The sequence below is a fragment of the Catharus ustulatus genome, chromosome Z, assembly GCF_009819885.2.
Source record: "Catharus ustulatus isolate bCatUst1 chromosome Z, bCatUst1.pri.v2, whole genome shotgun sequence".
NCBI classification, from domain to species: Eukaryota; Metazoa; Chordata; class Aves; order Passeriformes; family Turdidae; genus Catharus; species Catharus ustulatus.
This window is the reverse complement of record NC_046262.2, coordinates 17180340-17201113: the sequence shown is the minus strand read 5'-3', so window position 1 is coordinate 17201113 and position 20774 is coordinate 17180340. Positions and strand designations below refer to the sequence as shown.

The 20774-nt window shown below is 41.3% G+C and overlaps 1 protein-coding gene across 1 annotated transcript in view; it reads left to right on the top strand.

The window, feature by feature from the left end:
• Positions 1-842: 842 nt before the first annotated feature.
• Positions 843-20774, top strand: part of LOC117010678 (chondroitin sulfate proteoglycan 4-like) — a 39632-nt gene continuing 19700 nt past the window's right edge. The window contains 10 exon segments of the mRNA XM_033085513.1: positions 843-918; positions 5865-6028; positions 6611-6701; positions 6704-7737; positions 8516-10635; positions 10637-10919; positions 11777-12113; positions 12116-12243; positions 13037-13213; positions 19615-19813. Of these exon segments, the coding sequence (XP_032941404.1) occupies positions 849-918; positions 5865-6028; positions 6611-6701; positions 6704-7737; positions 8516-10635; positions 10637-10919; positions 11777-12113; positions 12116-12243; positions 13037-13213; positions 19615-19813 (4603 nt within the window). The 5' untranslated portion in view covers positions 843-848.

Here is a 20774-nt window from a genome sequence, read left to right as displayed (position 1 = left end):
GTTACAAGGAGACCATATCACTATAACCAGCTTGGAGGACATTGCAGCCAGCTGGGGGTCAGCCTTTTCTCCCAGGAAACAGGGTCAGAGGTCGTGGTCTTAAGCTGTGCCAGGGGAAGTTCAGAATTGACATTAGGAGGAATTTCTTCACAGAGTGGTGATTAGATAGGAATGGGGTCCCCAGGGAGGTGAAGTCGCCTTCTCTTGAAGGTTTTTAAGGAAAGGGCGGATATGGCACTCAGTGTCATGGCAGAGTTGAAATGATGGTGTTCAGTCACAGGTTGGATTCAGCTTCAGAGGCCTTTTCCAGCCTAATTGATTCTGCAATCATCTCCATTTCTGAAACTATTGTTTGGTTTACCTCTAACAGGTTTCTTCCCTACAGCAGTGTGATGTGTTTCTTTACGGACAGCATGGAAACACTCTGAGGGATGGAGATGCTCCAGAGAGCAGAGGGGAAGGTTTGGGGTACCTCAGAGCAGTCCCCAATGCGACAGGCAGGCCATGGAGACAGAGGTTGCGCGCAGCGGGTGAAGGACGGTAACAGCTGTAAACCCACACGAGGGAGGTCCCACCCGAAGCACACCCAGCCGGGAAGGGCGTCGGGGGCTGTGGGAAGGGCCTGCCCCTCTCCCGTCCCAGGCCGGTGCTCCTGGCGCGGGGGCGGGCCGGCGCAGGGGCTGCGCTCTGAGGAGGGCGGGAAAGAGCGGAGGAGGGCGGAGGCCGTCCCGGGACCGCGGGCGGGGAGCACGGGCCAGGGCGGTGACACTCCCCGCCGCTCCTCAGGGCTGCGCCGCGGCCCCACCGCCGCCCACGCCGGGGGAGCGCGGCCGGGCCGCGGCTCCGGCATGGCCAACACGCTGCTGCGGCCGGCGCTGCTGGTGCTGCTGCTGGCCTCCGGCCGGCCCTCTCTCGCAGGTAGGGCCGCAGCGGGGCCGGAAGGCACCTGCGCCCGCGGGGGAAGGGGCGGCCCGGCCGGCAGCGCTGGGGCTGCTTGGAGCGCTGCAGCGACTTGTCGCCGGCGTTCTCGCGAAAGCAGCAGCCCCACGGGGAGTGCCCCGTGCCTGGGCCGACAGCCGCCGCAGCCCCTCGGCCGGGAGCGGGGGCGGGCGGGTGGGCGCACAGGTGGTGGGACAGCAGGCATTTTTGGAGCCGTGGTCTCCTCTTGCCTTTGAGTGAAGGCCGAGCTGTCCGCTCGGGTGTGAGCCTGCCGTGTGCCTGCTTCCCCTCCTGCTGCCGAGACGCTGAGACTTGACATAGCTAAACTTCCTAATGAAAACGTGAATGTTTTGCAAGCAACGTAGATGTGAACCTTTTCTCTCCTTATTATAACTGTAGTGAGTCATGAGGAAAAATGATGAGGCAAAACCAAGAATATTCCCTGCAAGTCCCTCCCCTGCTCTGGCGTGTGTGTGCACTGGTAGTCCCCGTGATAAGTGTCAGCCAGAAACTGCAGGTGTCTGGGTTTTAGCATACAGCTCCAGCTGTCTTGTGCCTGGCTTTTCAAAGTGGTTGCACGTTAAGGTGCAAGTCTTGGGCGGTCATCAAAACCATTGAAACAGGCAAAAACTTGAGCTGTAAATTCTGTTTCTTCTTGTGATGTAACTTGAAGTACATTGCAATTTAAGCTTAAAATACTGGTAATGAAGTTTATTATTTAAACAGATTTTAAAAACTATTGGATCAGCATGCAGTTGAAGAAGTGTGGTTTTTCATTCACCTTCACCCACCTTCTATCCCTCACTGCAATCCCATGTGAGACAAACCAATCTCTCTCTCATTCTTTAGGAATGTCGGGTGGTCAGTTTCTGTGGTTGTGTGGCATTTGTTTCACTGGCTGAGAAGACTGGTTAGAAATTAATTAATATTTAATTGTAACCTTTAAAAATTAGTTTTTACTTAAGAAGTTAATGAAGAGACTAGTGAAAGGACTAAATTCAGATACCGAAAGACACCAATCTTTTATTTCCATGAGAGAATTTCACTGCGTGGAGCTCTAAGTGATGTTTTTATCAGTTCTGTCAGTGAAGACCCTACAGCCAGTGTGGATGGAGGAATTTTTTTGATTCCTTATAGAGATGTCTCAGACATACCAGGGATTGTCAGAAGATATGAGTACCGCTGAAATGGCAGTCTCTAGTGATAGTCTTAAATGACATGACAAAGGGTTTTGTGGATATTACTTCTAGGGGTGTTAGGCCAACCAGTGCTTTATGGCTTTCTGTTAGTGTCCTCTGTTCCTGGCGCTGCCGGCAGTGCAAGACAATACATTTCCAAACCACCTGGTGGGGACAAGCCTTCTGCTTCCAGGTGCTGTGATGTTCTGCTTGAGCTGCTTTCAAGCTGAGATTTGGTAGGCCATGTGGACAGACATAACCACCAGGAGGGCTTGTTAAAATCCAGCTCTCTTAATTTACTCCAGGTGCTGTTACAGCTATAACCTCACCCAGAGGTAATCTAGCAAAAGGGAAAAAAATAGTCGATGGTTGGGAAGGAAAAGCACCCATTAGCTTCTTATAGGCAGTGCACTGAAATTAGATTTTAAGTGGCTTTCTCAACTCTTCAGTTTTCAGTGAGTTTCTATGATAAAACTGGAAAATAACATCAGCATTCTTCATTTCATGTTCAGTGGTCTAATTATAGAATTGTCTTTTATCTGGAAGTCACGGAATGCTTTGGTTTGGAAGGGATCTTTAAGCATTGTTTCTGGTGTAGATGTAATATGGGGATATTCTTCATTGTGTACATTTTAGGTGGGTGTAAGAGGCTTGTACACTCTGGTAGTGTTTGATTTACCCTCAAATTTTCACTGAATTTTACAGTGAGAAAGTGTGAATCAACCCCAAGAATCCTCTTTTGAATAATTGTTATATTTAGCCTTAAAGGGCATTCCCAATGAATCTGGCAGGTTCCTTTTCCAGTTCCGTTTTTCCTGTGTCTCTTATGTGTTGTTATCTGCTACCAGCTTAGGTAAGCTGACAAAAATGGAGAAATATTTCTTCATTATGAAGTGTCCTATTTTGATTCTTTGGAGGGCTTTTTCATCCCTCTCATTCTGCTGTATTACTTTAGCTATTTGTTCTTGTAGCAAAGCTCCATTTACCCAACTCCTGTTTATGAAATACCACCATGTTTTGACGAGTGTAAGATTGATACGCAAACGATATTGTGTATTCTGTGGTAGTGGTGATGTTTTTCAATCTCAACAGTTGAATTTGATCTTATCTGTCATGCAACAAGTAATGTGTCAAAAAAAAAAAATTAAAAATATGTTTCTGTCTGTCTGTAAAAGAAATCATGCCAAGGCACTCTAGATGGTCCAAAATGTTGTTTACTGGTGGATCAGTGCCTACCTGCCTCACCTTCATTGACAGATTCTGACTCTGAAGAGTTTTATGGAAGGCAGAAGGTTTAACTTAGGTTCCTTTTATTATTTCTAGAAAATTCGTAAATGTATAAATACCAAACTGTTGCCCAGTGGTACTCTGCAAACTAATGACTTTACAGCTTCATTCTTGTTATTCTAAATGGCACTGAGCAACCCATAATCTCTCTGCATAATTTCTTTCCCCCAAAATCTAATGTATGATTTAAGTCTAATATAAAAAATTATAATTATTTAGCCTATTTCCTGTCTTATTTGTTAGTCCTTACACTGGGGATTTGCCTCTAGTTATGTTATTCCAGTACTTGCTTTAAAGAGGAGGTCTTTCTTTACCCCACAGAATAACATTTTTATGTACAACAAAGGGTATAGGTCCTCTCAGTGTATAAATTTAATGAAAAACCTACAAGGTGTATTTGAGCTATTTGATGAAAGCTTCTTTTGGACTAGAAGCAAACTACTGGTTAAGAATTCTGTTTTTTCCAACTTGGGATCAATTTTTCTAGGCACAATGGTGACTCTTTCTTTGGAAGAAATATGTGTATTTCAGTAATGTAAATATCTTTCCTGTGTTTCTCTGGTGCTTAATATAACTCAATATTACATAGTTGTTGGCTGTGGGGTTTGCTGAAATCTTGTTCTTGGGAAAGCTACCTAGAATTCTTACATATCCTTGAGCAAGTTTTTTTATATTATTGCTGATTGTTATTTCATGAATGAGCTGCTAAATTAGGCCTTTGGTTTGGTACCCTGCACAGAATCCAGGAGTCAGAGTTAAAGCCACACTTCATGAGAGTTGTCAGACTATATTAGACTAAGCAAGGGGACAGCTAATGTAGGAACAAGAACATTTAAACCTCAAAAGTCCTCTGCAGTAAGCTTGATTTTAAAATCAAAAGAAAAAAAATATTTCAGAATGCAACTAAAAACTGCAAAGTAAATGTTTAACTGGTGGTATTCCTGCAAGCTGTGTCCAAACACAGCTGAAAGCATCATAAACTTTGGCAGATGGAATTTGAAAATAGACATGTCTGGGAAAAAAAAAAAGGTCAAGGATCAGCTTGAAGGAATCAAAGCTTTTACTAAATCCTTCTTAAGTACATCAAGAACAAAAACCTTGCAAAGAGTCTGTGCTTTTGATTAAGTTGATGGTATGAAAGAAGCACTCAGAGCATGCCTACTGCAGAGAAGCTAAAGTAAATGGCATTTACTGCTAATTGGGAAGATTCCTAAACTGAAATTCCTTTTTGGGGTGCTGCCAGGGGAGGAGAGGGACTAACATAAAAATGTGGCAATGAAATAACTTGCATGCTGAGGGTAATACCTCATCTCATGCTTAAACTGTCTGGTACCTGAAGCCTGAATGGTGACAGATTTTAGGCCAATATTTAAAACAAGAATTACCAGGGGACTGTAAACCTGACGTCCATAACTCAAATTTATAGGTACTGTAGCAAAGGATAAAATAAGCACAAGTGACAAAGATCAATTTTGGAGGAGTCTATAAAATTTCTTTAAAGAGTTCTTTACAAACCCACTGGATTTTCCTTGATGGGGTTGGGCAAAATGACTAAGATTTAGAGTTTCAAAAGGTTTTTATAAAGTTTGCTGCCAAAGGCTTTTTAGTATTCATTGGAGTGCAGGGCTTTGTTTATTAAGTAACTGATTAAATAGGGGGAGTTGTAGATGACTGACAGATATTTCCCTCTGTGTCAGAGGGAAGTTACCATCAGAGTTTCGGAGGATTTGGTACTAGGATCTGTGCTGTTCAAAATTGTAATAATGGGGATGGTAAAAGCAGTGAGCAGTTGCCCTTACTGGTATTACTGTTCCTCAGAGCAGAAAAGAGTGGAGGGAACAATGAAGTACAGATCTGAGTTACAGGCCAACAGGATGGCAGGGGTGCTTGGAGGCTGCATACAGGAAACAAGAGGGTAGTTGTGCCTGGAATAGAGTAGAGGAATGTAAACATCTGAAAATGACACAGGTGGCAGGAGACTTGTGGGTCTTCTCTGCAGAGATGGCGTAGATTATCTCTGATGGAGATGTAAGAGCATGTTGTAGATGAAAATATTTCCAAAGAGAAACGAGAGAAACGCTTCAGGGAGAAATTCTATATCAGCTAGGTTGGGTGTGACAAGCTCTGGAAAATACCTGAAAAAAGCAAATAAACAAAAATGAAGAAGTATTTGAAATAAATTATTCAGTTTAATTGCATGGTTCTTACCTTTCACAGTCATCGCTGTTTGAGATAGGAAAACTGGACTGTATTTATCCTTTGTCCATTCTGGTATAGCTACTGGGCTCTTATTAAATCACTTGGACTGGTGAATTTGCTATCTGATACTGATTTTAATTTGTACGTAAATAAGTATATAGAAAATAATATAAATTGTTTACATATATTTAGGTATGAATAAGAAGAAGAGATTTGTGTGTGTGATTCAGTTTCCTATTTATTTTCCTTTATTTTTTTCAGTATCATTTTATGGTGATAGCTTTGTGGAGCTGAACATGGCAGAAGCATCCCCTCAGACATCCTTACAGTTGCAGTTTCGAACAAGCAAGCCACAGGGACTGCTTTTTCTTGCAGGTGGGAAGACCGATTATTGTTTAATGGTGCTGCGCTCAGGATATGTACAAGTATGCTTTACAGCTGCAGCTAAAAAATACATACAGTCTGTATTGCTCAGCTTAAGGCTGTTGTCTATAACAAATCTCTAAGCAAGTTTCAATTTAAAGAAATGGAAAAGTCACTTAATGTAATTGAAAATTTCCAAGTGGGACTTTTATTTCTTGCAATTATATCACTATAGTCTTTGAGATCTCTAGATCTTAAAATCAAGATCACTGTGTTGAAAGCATGAGATTCAGTAAAGGCAAAATTTCAGATTTGGTGATGTTAGCATTACAGAAAGTGCTTGAGTCTGAGTAACTATTTTTTCTTCAAGTTAAGTTCTTGAAATATCACTTTCGTTTGGGCTCTCAGGAATTGTTGTTCCTAGCAGAACTGTGGAGTCCATTCCTGCTTCTGCAGTTATTCAGATGCCCGTGATGGCAAGTAAACCTACACAGAATATTAGTAGGATTTGATTTTTTTCAAATATATTCTGTAAATTATATGCTTATGTAAATTATATGGAAAGATATGAAAATTAATGTATGAATGTATGATTGTGAAAAATATCACTTGGATATTGATAGTTAAAATTTTATCTCTTGCAGTTGAGAATTAATTTTGGTGTGGGAGAGCAAGTACTGCATTCTCATCAAAGATCTCAGCTGAATGATTTGGCTTGGCACCTGGTTGAACTGCATCAACACTGGTAATTGATAAGCGTGATAGAACTAGTGCAAAAATGCCTGGAATTCTTTATGAATTAAACATTGATTATGGATTCTACATAGGTGGTACTGGTAAACTTGATGTTCCCTACCTTGTTGAAGCACTGCCCAGTTTCCGTGGATGTATTGATGGTGTGTCATTCAATCAGTTAGACATTCTGATGCCTCTGAGACCTTCTCCTGGCTTCAGAAACATCCATGAAGTTTCAGTGGGGTGCAGTGATGAATTCTTTGCAGGTGAGGAAGAAACCATTAGTTTCTTCAGTTCCAGGTCCTATATTTCTTTCCCATCATTGAATGTGGACAACGAGGGAATCTTGGAGTACGCTTTACAAACTTCAGCTGTGCGTGGCTTACTGCTTTACCACCCTGGGCAAGCAGGAGATTTTATTGCTATGGAAATGGAAGATGGTTTAATTAAAGCTTACATTGGAAAACATAAAAGTAGAACTCATCTTTCTTCTCATAGGTCAGTCAATGATAGTCGTTGGCACTATATCAAACTGAAATTTAATGCAGAATATTTGCAGCTAACATTGGATGAAGAAACTGTAAAAAAGTCATTACCTCCCCTGAGTAAGTTGCCACTTCTGAAGGGATCCTTCTTTGTAGGTGGCGTAGATGACAGCATACGATCAGAAGTGATTAGGTTAATCTCAGTATCTGGGAAGTATGCCAAAGGAGGATCTTTCAAAGGCTGCTTAAGAAACCTGAAAGCCAATTCAGAAAAGAAGTCACTGAAGAATGTTCTAGTAACTAAGGACATTTCAGCTGGATGTGAAATGCAGACTTCCTTTAAAACAAATCTTTCTTTAGAGATGGCTGTAAAGAACCCTCCTGTGAAAGCAGCTCCTGTATTTGCCATTTCCCAAGAAAGCTCTATTTATCTGGACAAGGAAGACAAAAAGCACGTTTTAGTTCTGAGTAACTTGACTGTGCTAGAGGGCGAGCAAGCTTCACTTGAATCTAAGCATATTAAAGTTAACTTCAACTTCCAGAAATTAGGAATTACAGTAAATTCACGAATACAAGCCGCACTGAGTATAAGCCGCATCTCTGGGTGTTGACAAATATTTCGGTTTTTGTCCATAGATAAGCCGCACCCGAATATAAGCCGCTCTGTCGTTCGCAGTGAGGACCCGCGTGCAATTAGTAACAGAACCGCGGGAGGGCGGGGTTTACTGGCTGAGCTAAGGCTGTGCAGGCTCGGCCCGCTAGGGGCCGCTGACGGGGCCAGGTGGCCCAGCCCGGTGCTGCCGCTCGGGGCCGGCCACCACTGCCACTGGGCTCGGTCACCCCGGGTCGGCGCTGCCCTGCGATGGCAGGCAGGGACGGAGCTTCCCCCGCTCCTACGGCAGCGGCGGTGGGCGGGGACGGAGCTTTCCCGCGCCCATGGCGCCGGCGGCGGGTGCGGACAAAGCACCCCGCCTCCTCCCCAGGCCGCGGCAATGGCGGCGCCTCCCCCCCCCCCCCCCCCCCCCCCCCCCCCCCCCCCCCCCCCCCCCCCCCCCCCGGGCTGCGGCAGAGGAGGAAAGAGAGCTCTCCCACCTCTCTCCCGCCCCCCATGCTGACTGCAGGGAGCCAGGGCAACACGGTAACACTGTAACAATTGCGAAATGCCAGCTTTTACTGGCAGGTGCTTGGCTCGGCACTCTGGCTGGCACGTCTGGGGTTGTAAATGTCAGAAAATTATTCACATATTAGCCGCACCCGACTATTAGCCGCACTTCCGGGTTTCCACCAAAATTTTTGTCAAATTGCTGCGGCTTGTATTCGTGAAATTACTGTAATCAGTCACAAATTCTTTTTGATATAAAAGAGCCTCCCTCTCATGGACACTTGAAACTGAGCGTTGAACCGCTACAGGAGGTAAATACATTTACTCTGCAGGATGTGTGGCAAGAGAGGATTCTGTATGTCCATGATGGCTCTGAGGACACTTACGATTATTTTAATTTCTCAATTTCTACCAGCAGTGAGAAGATTGTGTCTCCATATTTGCAAGGAAATGAGCAGCATATGTTTAGCATTACTGTTACTCCAGTAAATGATGCACCTGAGATCATACTTCCTGAGGGAAACTTGCTTCTTCTCTTAGAGAACTCAAGGAAGCGTTTGACTAATGACCTGATTAAAGTTCTAGATAAAGATACAGATTCTGTGGGTCTCAGACTTTCAGTCCTTGGAAATCTGAATGCAGATGCAGGATTTTTAGAAAATTCAAGGCATCCTGGAAAAGCTATCACTACTTTTTCTAATGAGGATTTAAGCAAAGGCACTGTTTTCTTTGTCCACACAGGCATCAAGAACTCGAGGGTTGTTCTCAGGGCAAGTGATGGTGAGAAGGTGAGCAACACTGTTGTGTTATGTGTCATGGCCGTTCCTTTGGATTACAGAGTTGTCAACAACTCAGGAATAAATCTCCTCCAAGGTGTTACAGCTCTTATAAAACCTAAGAATCTGGCAGTTGAAACAAATGTTGTCCTCCAGGAACTGGAGATATGGTACAACATCACAGAGCCACCTCACTTTGGTCAGGTCCAAAGGCAGCATTCAAGGGGGTTATGGAAGGAAGTCAGCTCTTTTTCTCAACACTCTCTTCAAGGCAACCGGGTGAGATACTGCAGCACTTATAAAGGTATTCAGCTGGAAAACGTTACAGACCAATTTAAGTTCAAAGTTAGCATAGGAAACAGAATCAGTGAAGAGCACACTTTTCCAATCAAAGGGAAATGGTACAGTTTACTGAAATATGCTCCTCTAGAAATTGAAAAATCAAAAAAGAAGTACTTGAATTCTGATAATCTTTTTGCTGTGGTTGCAGATCTAGAAATACCTGAAGATGAGCTTCATTTCAGACTTCTGTCCCTACCAAAGAATGGAGAGATACTGCTTAATGACCAGCCTTTGAAAAAAGATTCAGTCTTTAGCCAAAAAGATATTACTGATCGAAAAGTGGCATATGAATTAATCGACCAGTACCATGAAGACTATGATTCATTTAGATTTCTAATTTCTACAAAGTATCTGTATTCAAGTGTCTGTGACTTTGAAGTCTACATCAAATCAGATTTCAGAAACATTATTTTGACTAACAGTGGCCTTAATGTTACTGAAGGGGAAGGAGAATTAATAACAAGCACAAGACTGTTTGTGCAAACACCAGATAATAAAACTTTCCAATATGAAATTATACAGTTTCCTTAACATGGGAAATTAAAACTTATTAATTTTTCTGTTTCTTTTGAGAATAATGGCAATCTTACAACTTTCACTAATAAAGATATAATTGATAAGTACCTTATATATATGCATGATGATTCTGAGACCATGTTTGATGAATTTCTTGTTAGAGCTTCCAGCAAAGAGTCAGGAAATGGGACAAACTTTGATCCAGAAGTAGAACCTTTGTCAGTAGAAATTAGATTCTATGTTTCTGTCCAGCTGAAGAATGATGAGAAACCAGTTCGTGTAATTGATAAGATATTTGGCAGAGTGAGAAATGGGCAGCGATTATTAACTTTGGCAGATCTTTGCTATCATGATCCTGATTCTGATTTTGATGATGGGCAGTTGCTGTATACTCGACGTGATATTTCCAATGGGGACTTGGTACTAACAAACGATACTTTGCATAGACTCTACCAATTCAAACAAGTGGACCTGGAGCAGAAGCAAGTCCTGTTTATACACCATGGTGCAGATTTTGGGCGTTTTGTGCTTTTTGTGACAGATGGCAAGCACTATGCTTCCTTGCTTCTGGAAGTTAATGCCACTGATCCTTATGTTAGGTTAGCAAATAATACAGGATTGTTGGTTCAAAAAGGGAAAGAAGAAACTATTTCAACAGCTAACCTAGGTGCTACTACAAACCAAGACATAAGAAATGATCATGAGCTTACATATCTCTTTCCCAAAATATGGAAGAATACACGTGAATAATGCATTAATGAATTCCTTTACTCAGCTTGATCTGATAAAGGGGCATGTCACCTACAGACATGATGGCAGCAACAACCTTATTGACACATTTAACTTTACAGTCCGTGCTGGAGATGTCCATCTGGATGCTGGACTACGTGTTCACATATATTTGGAAAGTCATCAGCAGCCACCAAGGATTGTGAACAAAAACAATCTCTTGGTTGAAGAAGGAAAACCAGTTAAAATCAGTAAAGGAAAACTTCAAGTAAGTTAACCACGTTGTCCTTTCCTCCAATCTTATAGCAAGTTTTCCCTCACCTTTTTTAGCCATTGCAGTGTCTTTAGTTTGTGTCTTCTGTTCTTTAACTCCTTGTGATTACCACTAATATGACTGCATTCTGGGTGCTTCATTCTGGAGAGGCTTGCACTAGCAAGACTCTATTTTTAGAAAGGAAAACTGATTATGTTAAAAACTAAAACTGCACATAGTCTTTGACTCTATTATGTATGGATGCTTAAGCAAATTATCATTTGGAGATTCTGCATGTATATATTTGTTTTAGGTGTAACAATTATTTGTACTCCATGTAATTTTCTTAATTGAGCTGATGGGAAATGCCAAGGAAGAAAAGGGGTTTGTTTGATTTAATTTGGAGCTAGCCCGTTAAAATTATTTGAGAGTTGCATCCAACATTTTAAAAAACAAACCAAGTCAGAAACCTGAGGCCGTTTCTGTTTGATTAATTCTTCCCTGCCCAGTTTTTGTGTGTAGCCTTCCAGTAACCACCACGAGAGGGCTCTGGCTGCACATTGCTGAAATCCTGAATTCCTTGTTTCAGGCAGGGATCTGTATCTGTGAGACCAGTTGTTAATTATGCAGTACGTTCCTTCTCAAAACTTACAAAACATATTTGGGGTTACAATATGGCTCCCACGCAACCTTTATTTAACATGTGTCTGCTTAAAGTATTGTATTGTTTTGGGGACTGTGTAACTCACCTATGAAGTGCCAGTTTAGTTAGGTAGACAATCCCAGAATTAGAAGTGAAAAATTTCGAAGAGAATTACAGAATTTCTCCCACTTCCATTTGAATAATCTTGGGATATGTTCTTAAATTTAAGGTTGTTCATGAAAATAGTTCTCCGTCTGAGATTGTGTTCACAGTAAGACAGCCTCCAGTACACGGATACATTCGGAAGTTTTCCTCAGAAAAAAGTTATCTCAGTTCTGACCAAAGGCCAGCTTTGAGCTTCACACAGCAAGATGTCGACAAGGGCAAAGTTCAGTATGTGCAGACAGTTTCTGACCAACTAGGTGACCATTTTTTTCTGGATGTGACCAATGGTGTCAGAACAGTGAGTGGAATAGAGATCTCTGTAGACATCATCCCCAGAATGATTCCACTGGAAGTACAGAACTTTACAGTAATTGAAGGGGGCTCAAAAGCCCTGGTGGAAGACTAAAAATTTCTAGTAGACACTTTGCAGGACTCAGCTGTGAATTCATTTTAACTGAACAGCCAAAACATGGGTATGTTGAAAACTCTCATGTTCCTGGAATAAAGGTAGCTACGTTTACCGGAAAACAGGTAATGCCTTTAGATCTTCTTAGATGTAGTCTTGATTAAGTACTTGCTTTGCTGAAGGCTGCAGGATTTTGTGGGAGGTGGTGAGACATTAGTTTGTGCTTTATTCTGGCCTTGAGCTGAAGATTTTTCTGCTGTTTCTAGCCGGTCATTTGGAGTGGGAGGGAGGCTGCCTTGCTGTGATGACCCACATCACTTCTTTGGTGGCACTATAGACACAGGGTAATGTGCTACAAGCACAATAGACTGATGGGCCACTCACATTCAGGCAGAGTTATAGGTGCTCTGGAAATGTGAGACTGTGGGTACATTTTGAAAAGGCCAGAGGAAATGGTATGTAGATGGAACAAGTAGAAAAGTGGGGGAACAAGCATTTTGTAAGTAATTTCTTTACTCACAGACAGCTACTGTATGGACAATGTGCTAATTTTCAGTCATTAGGTCAAGAAGCAAAATGGTATCATACGTCACCATCTACTGGGACTGTGTTCAGTTTATAGATTCCTAGAAACATTGTCAAATATAGTGGTGTTGGATTTCCGTTTTTCCTTCAGGAGGAATGCCAAGACTGGCAAGACATTCTGACTAGAGGAATGGAAAGATGATCAGTAAAATTTACTGTTGTGAATGAAGTAAAGATAGAGGTACAGTCTGATACTACAGCATAAGTAAAGTTTTGGAAGTCATAAAATGTTCATGCAATAAATATAGAGAGCCATGAATAGGATATATTTCAGTGTGACATTTATTTCGTTCAAGCCTCTTTAGTTTTTCAGCTTGATTTTTTTTTTTTCAGGTGGAACAGGAATTAATCTACTATGTTCATGATGACAGTGAAGAACTGATGGACAATTTTACTGTGATAGCAAATAACATGGAGTTGTGGAAACAAAGTTTACCCCAAACTGTGTTTGTAACTGTTACTGCAGTAAATGATGAAGCTGCTGTTGTAAAAGTAAACAGAATTCTTCAGGTACGTTTATCAACATTTTGAAGTGTTAAAATTAATTCCATTAATTCTGATGCCATTTAATGCACCTTCATTAACAGACTATGAGGTTTGTGTCTGGTAGGATAGTCACTATAATATGTAACAGTCCTTGGATTTAGAGAAATTAATGTGAATGAAAGGAGGTGGTACATAGAATATTTGTATTTAGGAAGAATTTAGACATGGAGAACTCTTTTGGCTACTGTAAAGTTTATCTAGAAGGCTGAATGAGCATTATTTTAATCTTAAAGTTACATGGAGTCTCTTGGACTATTGTAGAGCTTGTGAGGGTAGATGGCTTGCACCCAGATGGTTGTTATGTTTTCGTGTTGTTTGCTGCAGTGTCTTGAGGGCTGTTAATGAACATGTGTAACTTAGAAGAGTACCAAGAATAGTGATGATGAGAATGCCAACTTTTCTTTATTGTGTTTGCACAGCCTTCCAACCCTATGCCTCTTGCTGTGAAGCGCACTGAAGGGTCAAACCTACTGAAATACATTCTACTGCCTGCTCCTGTCCCGATGTGCCAGTGGGACGGGACAAGGGAGAATTTATTATGTTTATTATTGTGTTGGGTGTTTTTTGCACAAAAAAGAAGTATTTTCCTTTTCAAAAGTTGTAAATAAGATAATGCAATCTGTGAAAATTTAGAATCATCAAAATATTAGTCCAATCACTGAAGCTATTATTGTGTGATACTGTGAGCTAAGAAAAAACATTTTAACTTTTTTCTAACTGCCTTCTCCCCAGAAAATCCTGAAGAAAACGTTAAAGTTGTTGACTGATGCTACCTTAAGTTCTTAATAAACATGGCTGAATTTTTAATCTACTGATCTTTGAATAGTTATTTACCAATACAAAAGTGACTACTTTCACTTCAATTTCAGTGCATTTTCAGATTGATTAATTAATTAATTAATTTGTGTATTTATAGTATTTAAACCAGGACATATTTCTATAGTATTAGTTTGTGCTACAACAGCACTTAATAGTCAGAACCATTTTAGTAAAGGCATTGTGCCTGAAAAGCTTCCACATATAAAGACTTCCAATTTGAGTGAGTAGAAACAAGTTAAGTGACTCTAAAAGGATTAAATGAACCTGTGGTCACAGTAAACCAGGTGGAAGACATCAAGGCTCAGAAGTATTTAGGAACCGGCTTGAAAGAAGCTAAACAGGTGTTTTGAGACTGCAGTCATTCCCAGTGTTCTGTGATGCAGTTTATAAATGAGTGGTACCAAAACATGCACTTAATTTTATGTAGTGAGTTTTGTAGAGAGGGAGTTTTGTGGAGACAGAGAGTGTATTACTCTAAAGATGATTGTGACCTTGCATTGTGTATTTAATCTTTTCATGTGAGAAAATACATAATTTATTTTTAAACTAGTTGTAGTGGTAGTACTGTGCAGCTTCACAGTGGCAGCAGATAATCTGCAGATGCCCTCAACAGAAGATATCCTGCCCTGCGCAGAGACTACTGGCACAATGTCAAACTGCCTTCACAAATATTTGGGTGGCACGTAGCAAAATCTTCCCTGGTTGAAGTAGTTACAGTGGTACCCTACAGACATTGGCATAGCGCACAGTAATCTTTGTCTAGTCGCAGCGAAGAGAGCATAATGTTCAGTCAAGTATTTCTGGGTCTGTGTTCTGCTGCATTGTTGGTATTAAAGTTCTGGCATTGAACTGCTGGAATTGCAGTCTGTTAACAGAACTCAGGCTGTGCATGCAGCTTCTGGATTTTTCTAAAAATATCTGTGAATTTAGGCTTCCAAAGAGCAGGGATAACAAAGCTTCACCTACCCAGAGTTGGTACTCTCAACTGGAGAGAGAGTCTGTGTACTAGAACCAAGATGCTGCCTTTCTGGCTGTGGTTTTGCAAGTCATGCACATGCTAGTGTTGAAAAATCAAGTTGGTATTGTGAGTGGCTACCAATATATACACATATGGTGTATTCATGTGCAGTATAAAACAAATCTGACAGTCAAGTTATCTGCTGGGAGGAATACATTGAGATGATTCTTCCTCAAATCAAACTTACAATCCTCAGTACATAGAAGAAAATGCCTTGCTAAATACTGAGATGAGATGAGATGAGATGAGGTGAGATGAGATGGGCTTTCCTGTGTAGGGTGATGGTGGCTGGCCCCATGTTCTAGCCACACAGTCTGTGCCCCTCAAGACCACTGCTAGTGGTAGATATTGAATAAGATTCAATGTTGCTTTTAAAAACTCAGTAGCTCTTTTATGTATTTTCTAAGGGTGGAAATATACAAAGATATAAAATTACTGACCGGTGCTGTGGAAACTGAAGTCTAGTAGAGCTCTTTGAGTTGACTGAAGTTTAAGACCTCAAAAGTTTTGCAGGTCACAATGTAAAGAAAGAGTCAGAAAGAAATGCCAAATGATCACAAAAATTGGCTAGGATATGGCATCTGCTGCTAAGAAGTAGCTTATGTGAAGAGGTACATTATGTGGCCAGTAATGTCGGTGTGGGTATATGGAAGTTAATTTGGCCTTTCATGGGCTTCTGTCCAAATGCAACAAACTATTGCACACATGCTGAATGAGTCTAACTCTAGCTTTCTCACTTCAGAAATATTGATAGCATCCCTTCTGCAAACAGCCTTGTCTGTTGCTATCAATGTTATGAGCACCATGGGAGGAGTTTCAGGGTGGCAGACATCCAACCATTTTGGGAGTTCTCTGTTTTTTCTGTATGAACTGGAAGTAAATGAGGGTTTAAGGTGTTTTGGTTTTTGGTTGTTCTTTTTTTACCCCCAGCTCAGAATTTATTATAGAACATCTGAGATTCAGAAAGTTTTACTGTCCTGAGAACTTCTGTAATGTATTTAATTTAAATCCTTTCCATTGCAACAAATCGATGAGATGTATTTTTATTTAGAAACTTAAAATATCAGCATTTTAGATACAATTTCTTAAAATTTTCAAGGTTCTATGGACTTTTTTCTGTTTTGGGAATGGGTAAAGGAAATAGGATATTTTGAAGAAAATCACTATCATTGATTATATGCTGCAATTATATGTATTTAAATACATGGGTAGCAATGCTATGAAATGACTGTATCCTCCTGTTGCCACAAGAGGGCTATATTTTCCTAGAATTAAGTTTTTGAAAAAACGAACAAATTTAAACTGATTATTTTTGTTGTTTTCTCTATATTGCTCTCTAGAGCGTTAAAATGTGAATAGAGAGTGTCTGGTAGGATATGTGGCATGCGAGGAGATACTGATGAGCTGAGTCCTATAAGTACAACAGAATAAATTAATCACATCAGCTAGATCATGGACTTTTTTTTGGACTATGCCTGTGGAATATGTTAGGCATGAAAAATAAGTGTCATGCTACATCCTGGAAGTTCAGATACAGTTTTTGTGGTGCTTTTCAAGAAGATTCTGATCTCAGATATGAAAAATAAGATGCTTGTACAATTCTTGCTGTGTTCTCAGTATGTTTGCTTCCCTGTGGTTCTTTTGAGCTCTTAGATCACCTTTCATTCCTCAAGGATCATATTACAAGCCATGTATAGTGCAGTAATTTCACGACCATAAGGCGCACTTCTGGGAGTCTGCAAATTTTGCAACTTTGTACATTATATAAGGCGCACTGGACTATAAGGCGCACTTTTTGTTTTTTTGCAGTGAAGATCCATACTGCGTGCAATAAAGTAACGAATTAGTAACGCCGCCCTGCCTGCGCAGCTCTTGGAGCTTGGGGCCACCCAGGGCTGCCCCCCGCCTCCCTGCCTGCGCTGCTCCCAGCGCCCGCGGCTGCCCCCCACCTCCCTGCCTGCACGGCTCCCGGTGCTCGGGGCTGCCCACTTCCTCCCTCCCTGCACGGCTCCTGCCAGCTGCAGCCACCTTCTCCTGCCCCCTCTTACTACTCGGTGCTCCCGCAGCGCCGCCCCCCCCTTGTGGCTCTCACTTCTGGGTTGGCAAATTTCGCATCTTTGTCTGTTATATAAGGCGCACCGGACTATAAGGTGCACTTCCGTGTTCCGGCCAAAATTTTAGTCAAAAGGGTGTGTGTGCCTTATAGTCGTGAAATTACTGTACTTAAAAAACATTAAGTATTTGTGTTCTGGGACAACAGAATTACAGTAATTTCACGATTATAAGCTGCACAATTTTGACTAAAATTTTGGTCCGAACCCGAAGTGCGGTTTATAATCAGGTGCGGCTTATATACAGACAAAGAACCAAAAGTTGCTGTTTTAGTTTGGAGGACAGGTGTCTGCTGAGAAAGGCAGGAACTTCTCTTTGACATGGAGAATGTAAACCCCCTCCCTCCAAATTATTATAATTTTGAAATCAAGGGGCTTTCAGGCAAAAATATGGGAATTAGGAATAACAGTTCTTTACTAGGGAAATTAAAATAGAAATACATTACTACAAAGAAACAAACTCCAAACCCTGACAAAGAGTACAACCTGACACCCTGTCAGGCAGGGTATTGGTAGCAGTCCCATTAAATGGTGGCTGCATCCTCCTGCAGTGATAGATGTGATTCAGTTGAAGCAGTGCTCCTGTACAAGGTGCAGTTTCCCTCTGGAGGTCCAGTGGTGATGTGGAGAAATCCGGTTTTCCTCTGGAGTGCAGTGGAGAAAGGGGCTCCCTTAGTGTCCCAAAACCTCTGTTTTTATCTTGGTGAGAAATGTTGGGCTCTTCCCCCTGGCTGGAGCAACTTTTAATGGGATGAAGTAATTTTATCAGTCACACAGTGGGACTCAATGGGCCATTAGCAGAAAATGACTCGCTGGAGGAAGGATGGATTGTGCAAAGACAAAGAACAATGCTCCACCTGGTTTCAATGGATGGCCCATTAGCAGAGTATCTGCCGTTGAGATAAGGATCACTGCCCCCACCCTCAACAGATGGTGATAGAATAGATGCCTTTTATCACACTCTGTATTGTAACGTGCGGCTTATAATCAGGTGCGGCTTGTGTATGGACAAAGAATGAAAAGTTGCTGGCACCCGGAAGTGCGGCTTATACTCAGTGCAGCTTATAACTGTGAAATTACTGTAAATACTGACGTAACAGAAAAACCACTTTTTTCTATAATTAGAAATTTAAATTATTTTTTCCTTTAGTAAGGAAAATAATTTTTAACCTGGTGAGTAATTTGTAATAACGTGTCCATTATAATTCCTTTGTTTTTGCATATTCTCTATGTGACTTGTGTTTTCTTCATAGAATAATTTATGCAGGTGCTACCTGCTAGGGACACCTTTCACTAGACCAGGCTGCTCAATGCCTTATCCAGCCTGGCTTTAAACACTACCAGAACTGGGGAATCCACAACCTTCCTGGGCAACCTGTTCCAGTATTTCACCACCTTCACAGTAAAGAATTTTTTCCTAATATCTAACTAAATTTCCCCCCTTTCAGTGTGTACGTATTCCTCCTTGCCCTGTCACTCCAGTTGCTGTCAGAAAATCCCTCTCCAGATTCCCTGGAATTCAGGTACTGGAAGGTGTCTGTGAGGTCCCCACACAATCTTCTCTTCTCCAGGCTGAACAGCCTCCATTTTCTCAGCCTGACTTCATAGAAAAGGTGTTCTAGTCCTTTTATCAATCCCATGGCTCTCCTCTGGAATTAGACTTAGAATGTTCTTGAGTTTTAACTTTACTAGAAGTAAGTAATGGTTTTTATACCATCTTTCTAAAAAGTAGTTAACTATTTTTCTGGAATCATAACCTTGAAAAATGGTAGGCAGCTGTTAGAGGCATTGGTTGTTTAATCTCCCACTGGACTGAGTGTCTCTGGGTTCTTTAGTGCACTAAAAAAGGGCCTTTTAATGTATTTTGCTAGAAGAAAATAGTGCAGTTGCAAGAAGTGTTCCATTTGTATTAGAGTTTGTGCTATCCCCAGGCTGTTTTTCTTTTATCTTTTCTGCTAGTGAAAGTAGAGCTTGTTCAATGCCTTACCTGCTGTGAAATACGTGAGACTAATATTCATGTGTATGTGTTGGAAAGCAGCTCCTTGACTCAGTTATCATAATACAATTTTTGTTAGGTTTGTAAGAGTTTGTATAATGCTTGACAAACAGAGCACTTGTGCTCCAGCTGTCTGAAACTCTTAACTGGTGTAGGGTGTGTTTGTTTGTATTATTTCAAGGTCTTGTATTTTGCAAATAATTTGCCAGGATGAACTATGGCAGTGTGTGATCAGAGGTTTGGATGGACTGTAAGGAAACCTTTTATGCCTGCTAGTGTTGCACAACACAAATCTTTATTCTTCCTTTTTCTTGGAGTCATGTGTCGTCCATCCCTCTCCCTTGTCTCCTGTTGTCCCAATTTTCTTTTGTATGCATTTTCCTGTCTTTATTTATTTTTTAAATTATTTTTGCTTTTCTAGGTCTGGGTGAGTTCAGTCACAGAAATAACTATTGATGACCTCTGCGCAGAAGACAAGGACTCCTCACCATCAGAACTGGTGTATTCCATTACTCCACCTAGTAATGAGCACTTGGCTTTGAAGTCTTCTCCAAACAAGAACATCCTTACTTTTACCCAGGCTCATATAATTAAAGGGCAGCTGGTATTTGTACACAATGGTATGTGATTTCAAAAATACTGCATCTGATACCAGAGTACTGCTCCTATTCAGTATATTTGTGTTTGTAATCCATTAAAGATCCCATTGTAATGTCACAAAGATCTTGGAACACTTGTTATATGAAGTGTTGTACACTGGTTATACCTTATCTCAAAAACTAAACAGGAAAGGGTCTGATGTTTACTTAAATGTGTGCTTACTGGGAAACCTTGGTGTTCTTGCGGTTCATTAGATAGCAGCCTTTTTCCTGAAAGCAGTTTTGCAGTAGAGGAACATTTCCATGCACCTTTCAGAGACAGGAAATCAATTTTTTTGGCTATTGTGATAGAAAATTTCCTGAAGCCTTTCTGTCTTGCTACAGTACAGAGTTCTTCATGGACCAAGGTCTCAGAGGTATCTGCCGTAGTGCAGTGATGGATGATGAGATTATGGTTCATCTGTGTGATGTCAATGTCCCTTTCAGGCTGTAAAAGAACTAAGCTTTAAATATTCACTCTTTCTCCTATTTTCCAGAGCCAGAGATTGGGGTTTTTGTGCATTTGAGAGAATGTGTGGGGAATAAAATAAGTCAGGGCAGCTTCATGCATCCTTGAGTGGCAGTGGTGGGAAGCCACAGGAAAGAACTTCCCACTGGGGTTCCAACCAGAAGAGGTAGGGCTTTCACAGGGTGATAGATACCTGTTTCCTGCTCCAGCTATATTACAGTAATTTCACGAATACAAGCCTCACCGTTTTGACCAAAATTTTGCTCCCACACCGGAAATGCGACTAATACTCAGGAGCAGCCAATATGTGAATAATTTTCTGACATTTTCAACCCCGGGAGTGCAAACCGAGTCAGTGCAAACTGCAAAGTCGAGCTCCTGCCAGTAAAACCCTGCATTTACGCGGTTGTTACAAATTGGTTACTCTGTTGCGCGGTGGGTGGAGCTGCTCCGTGCAGGCAGCATAGGGGGTGG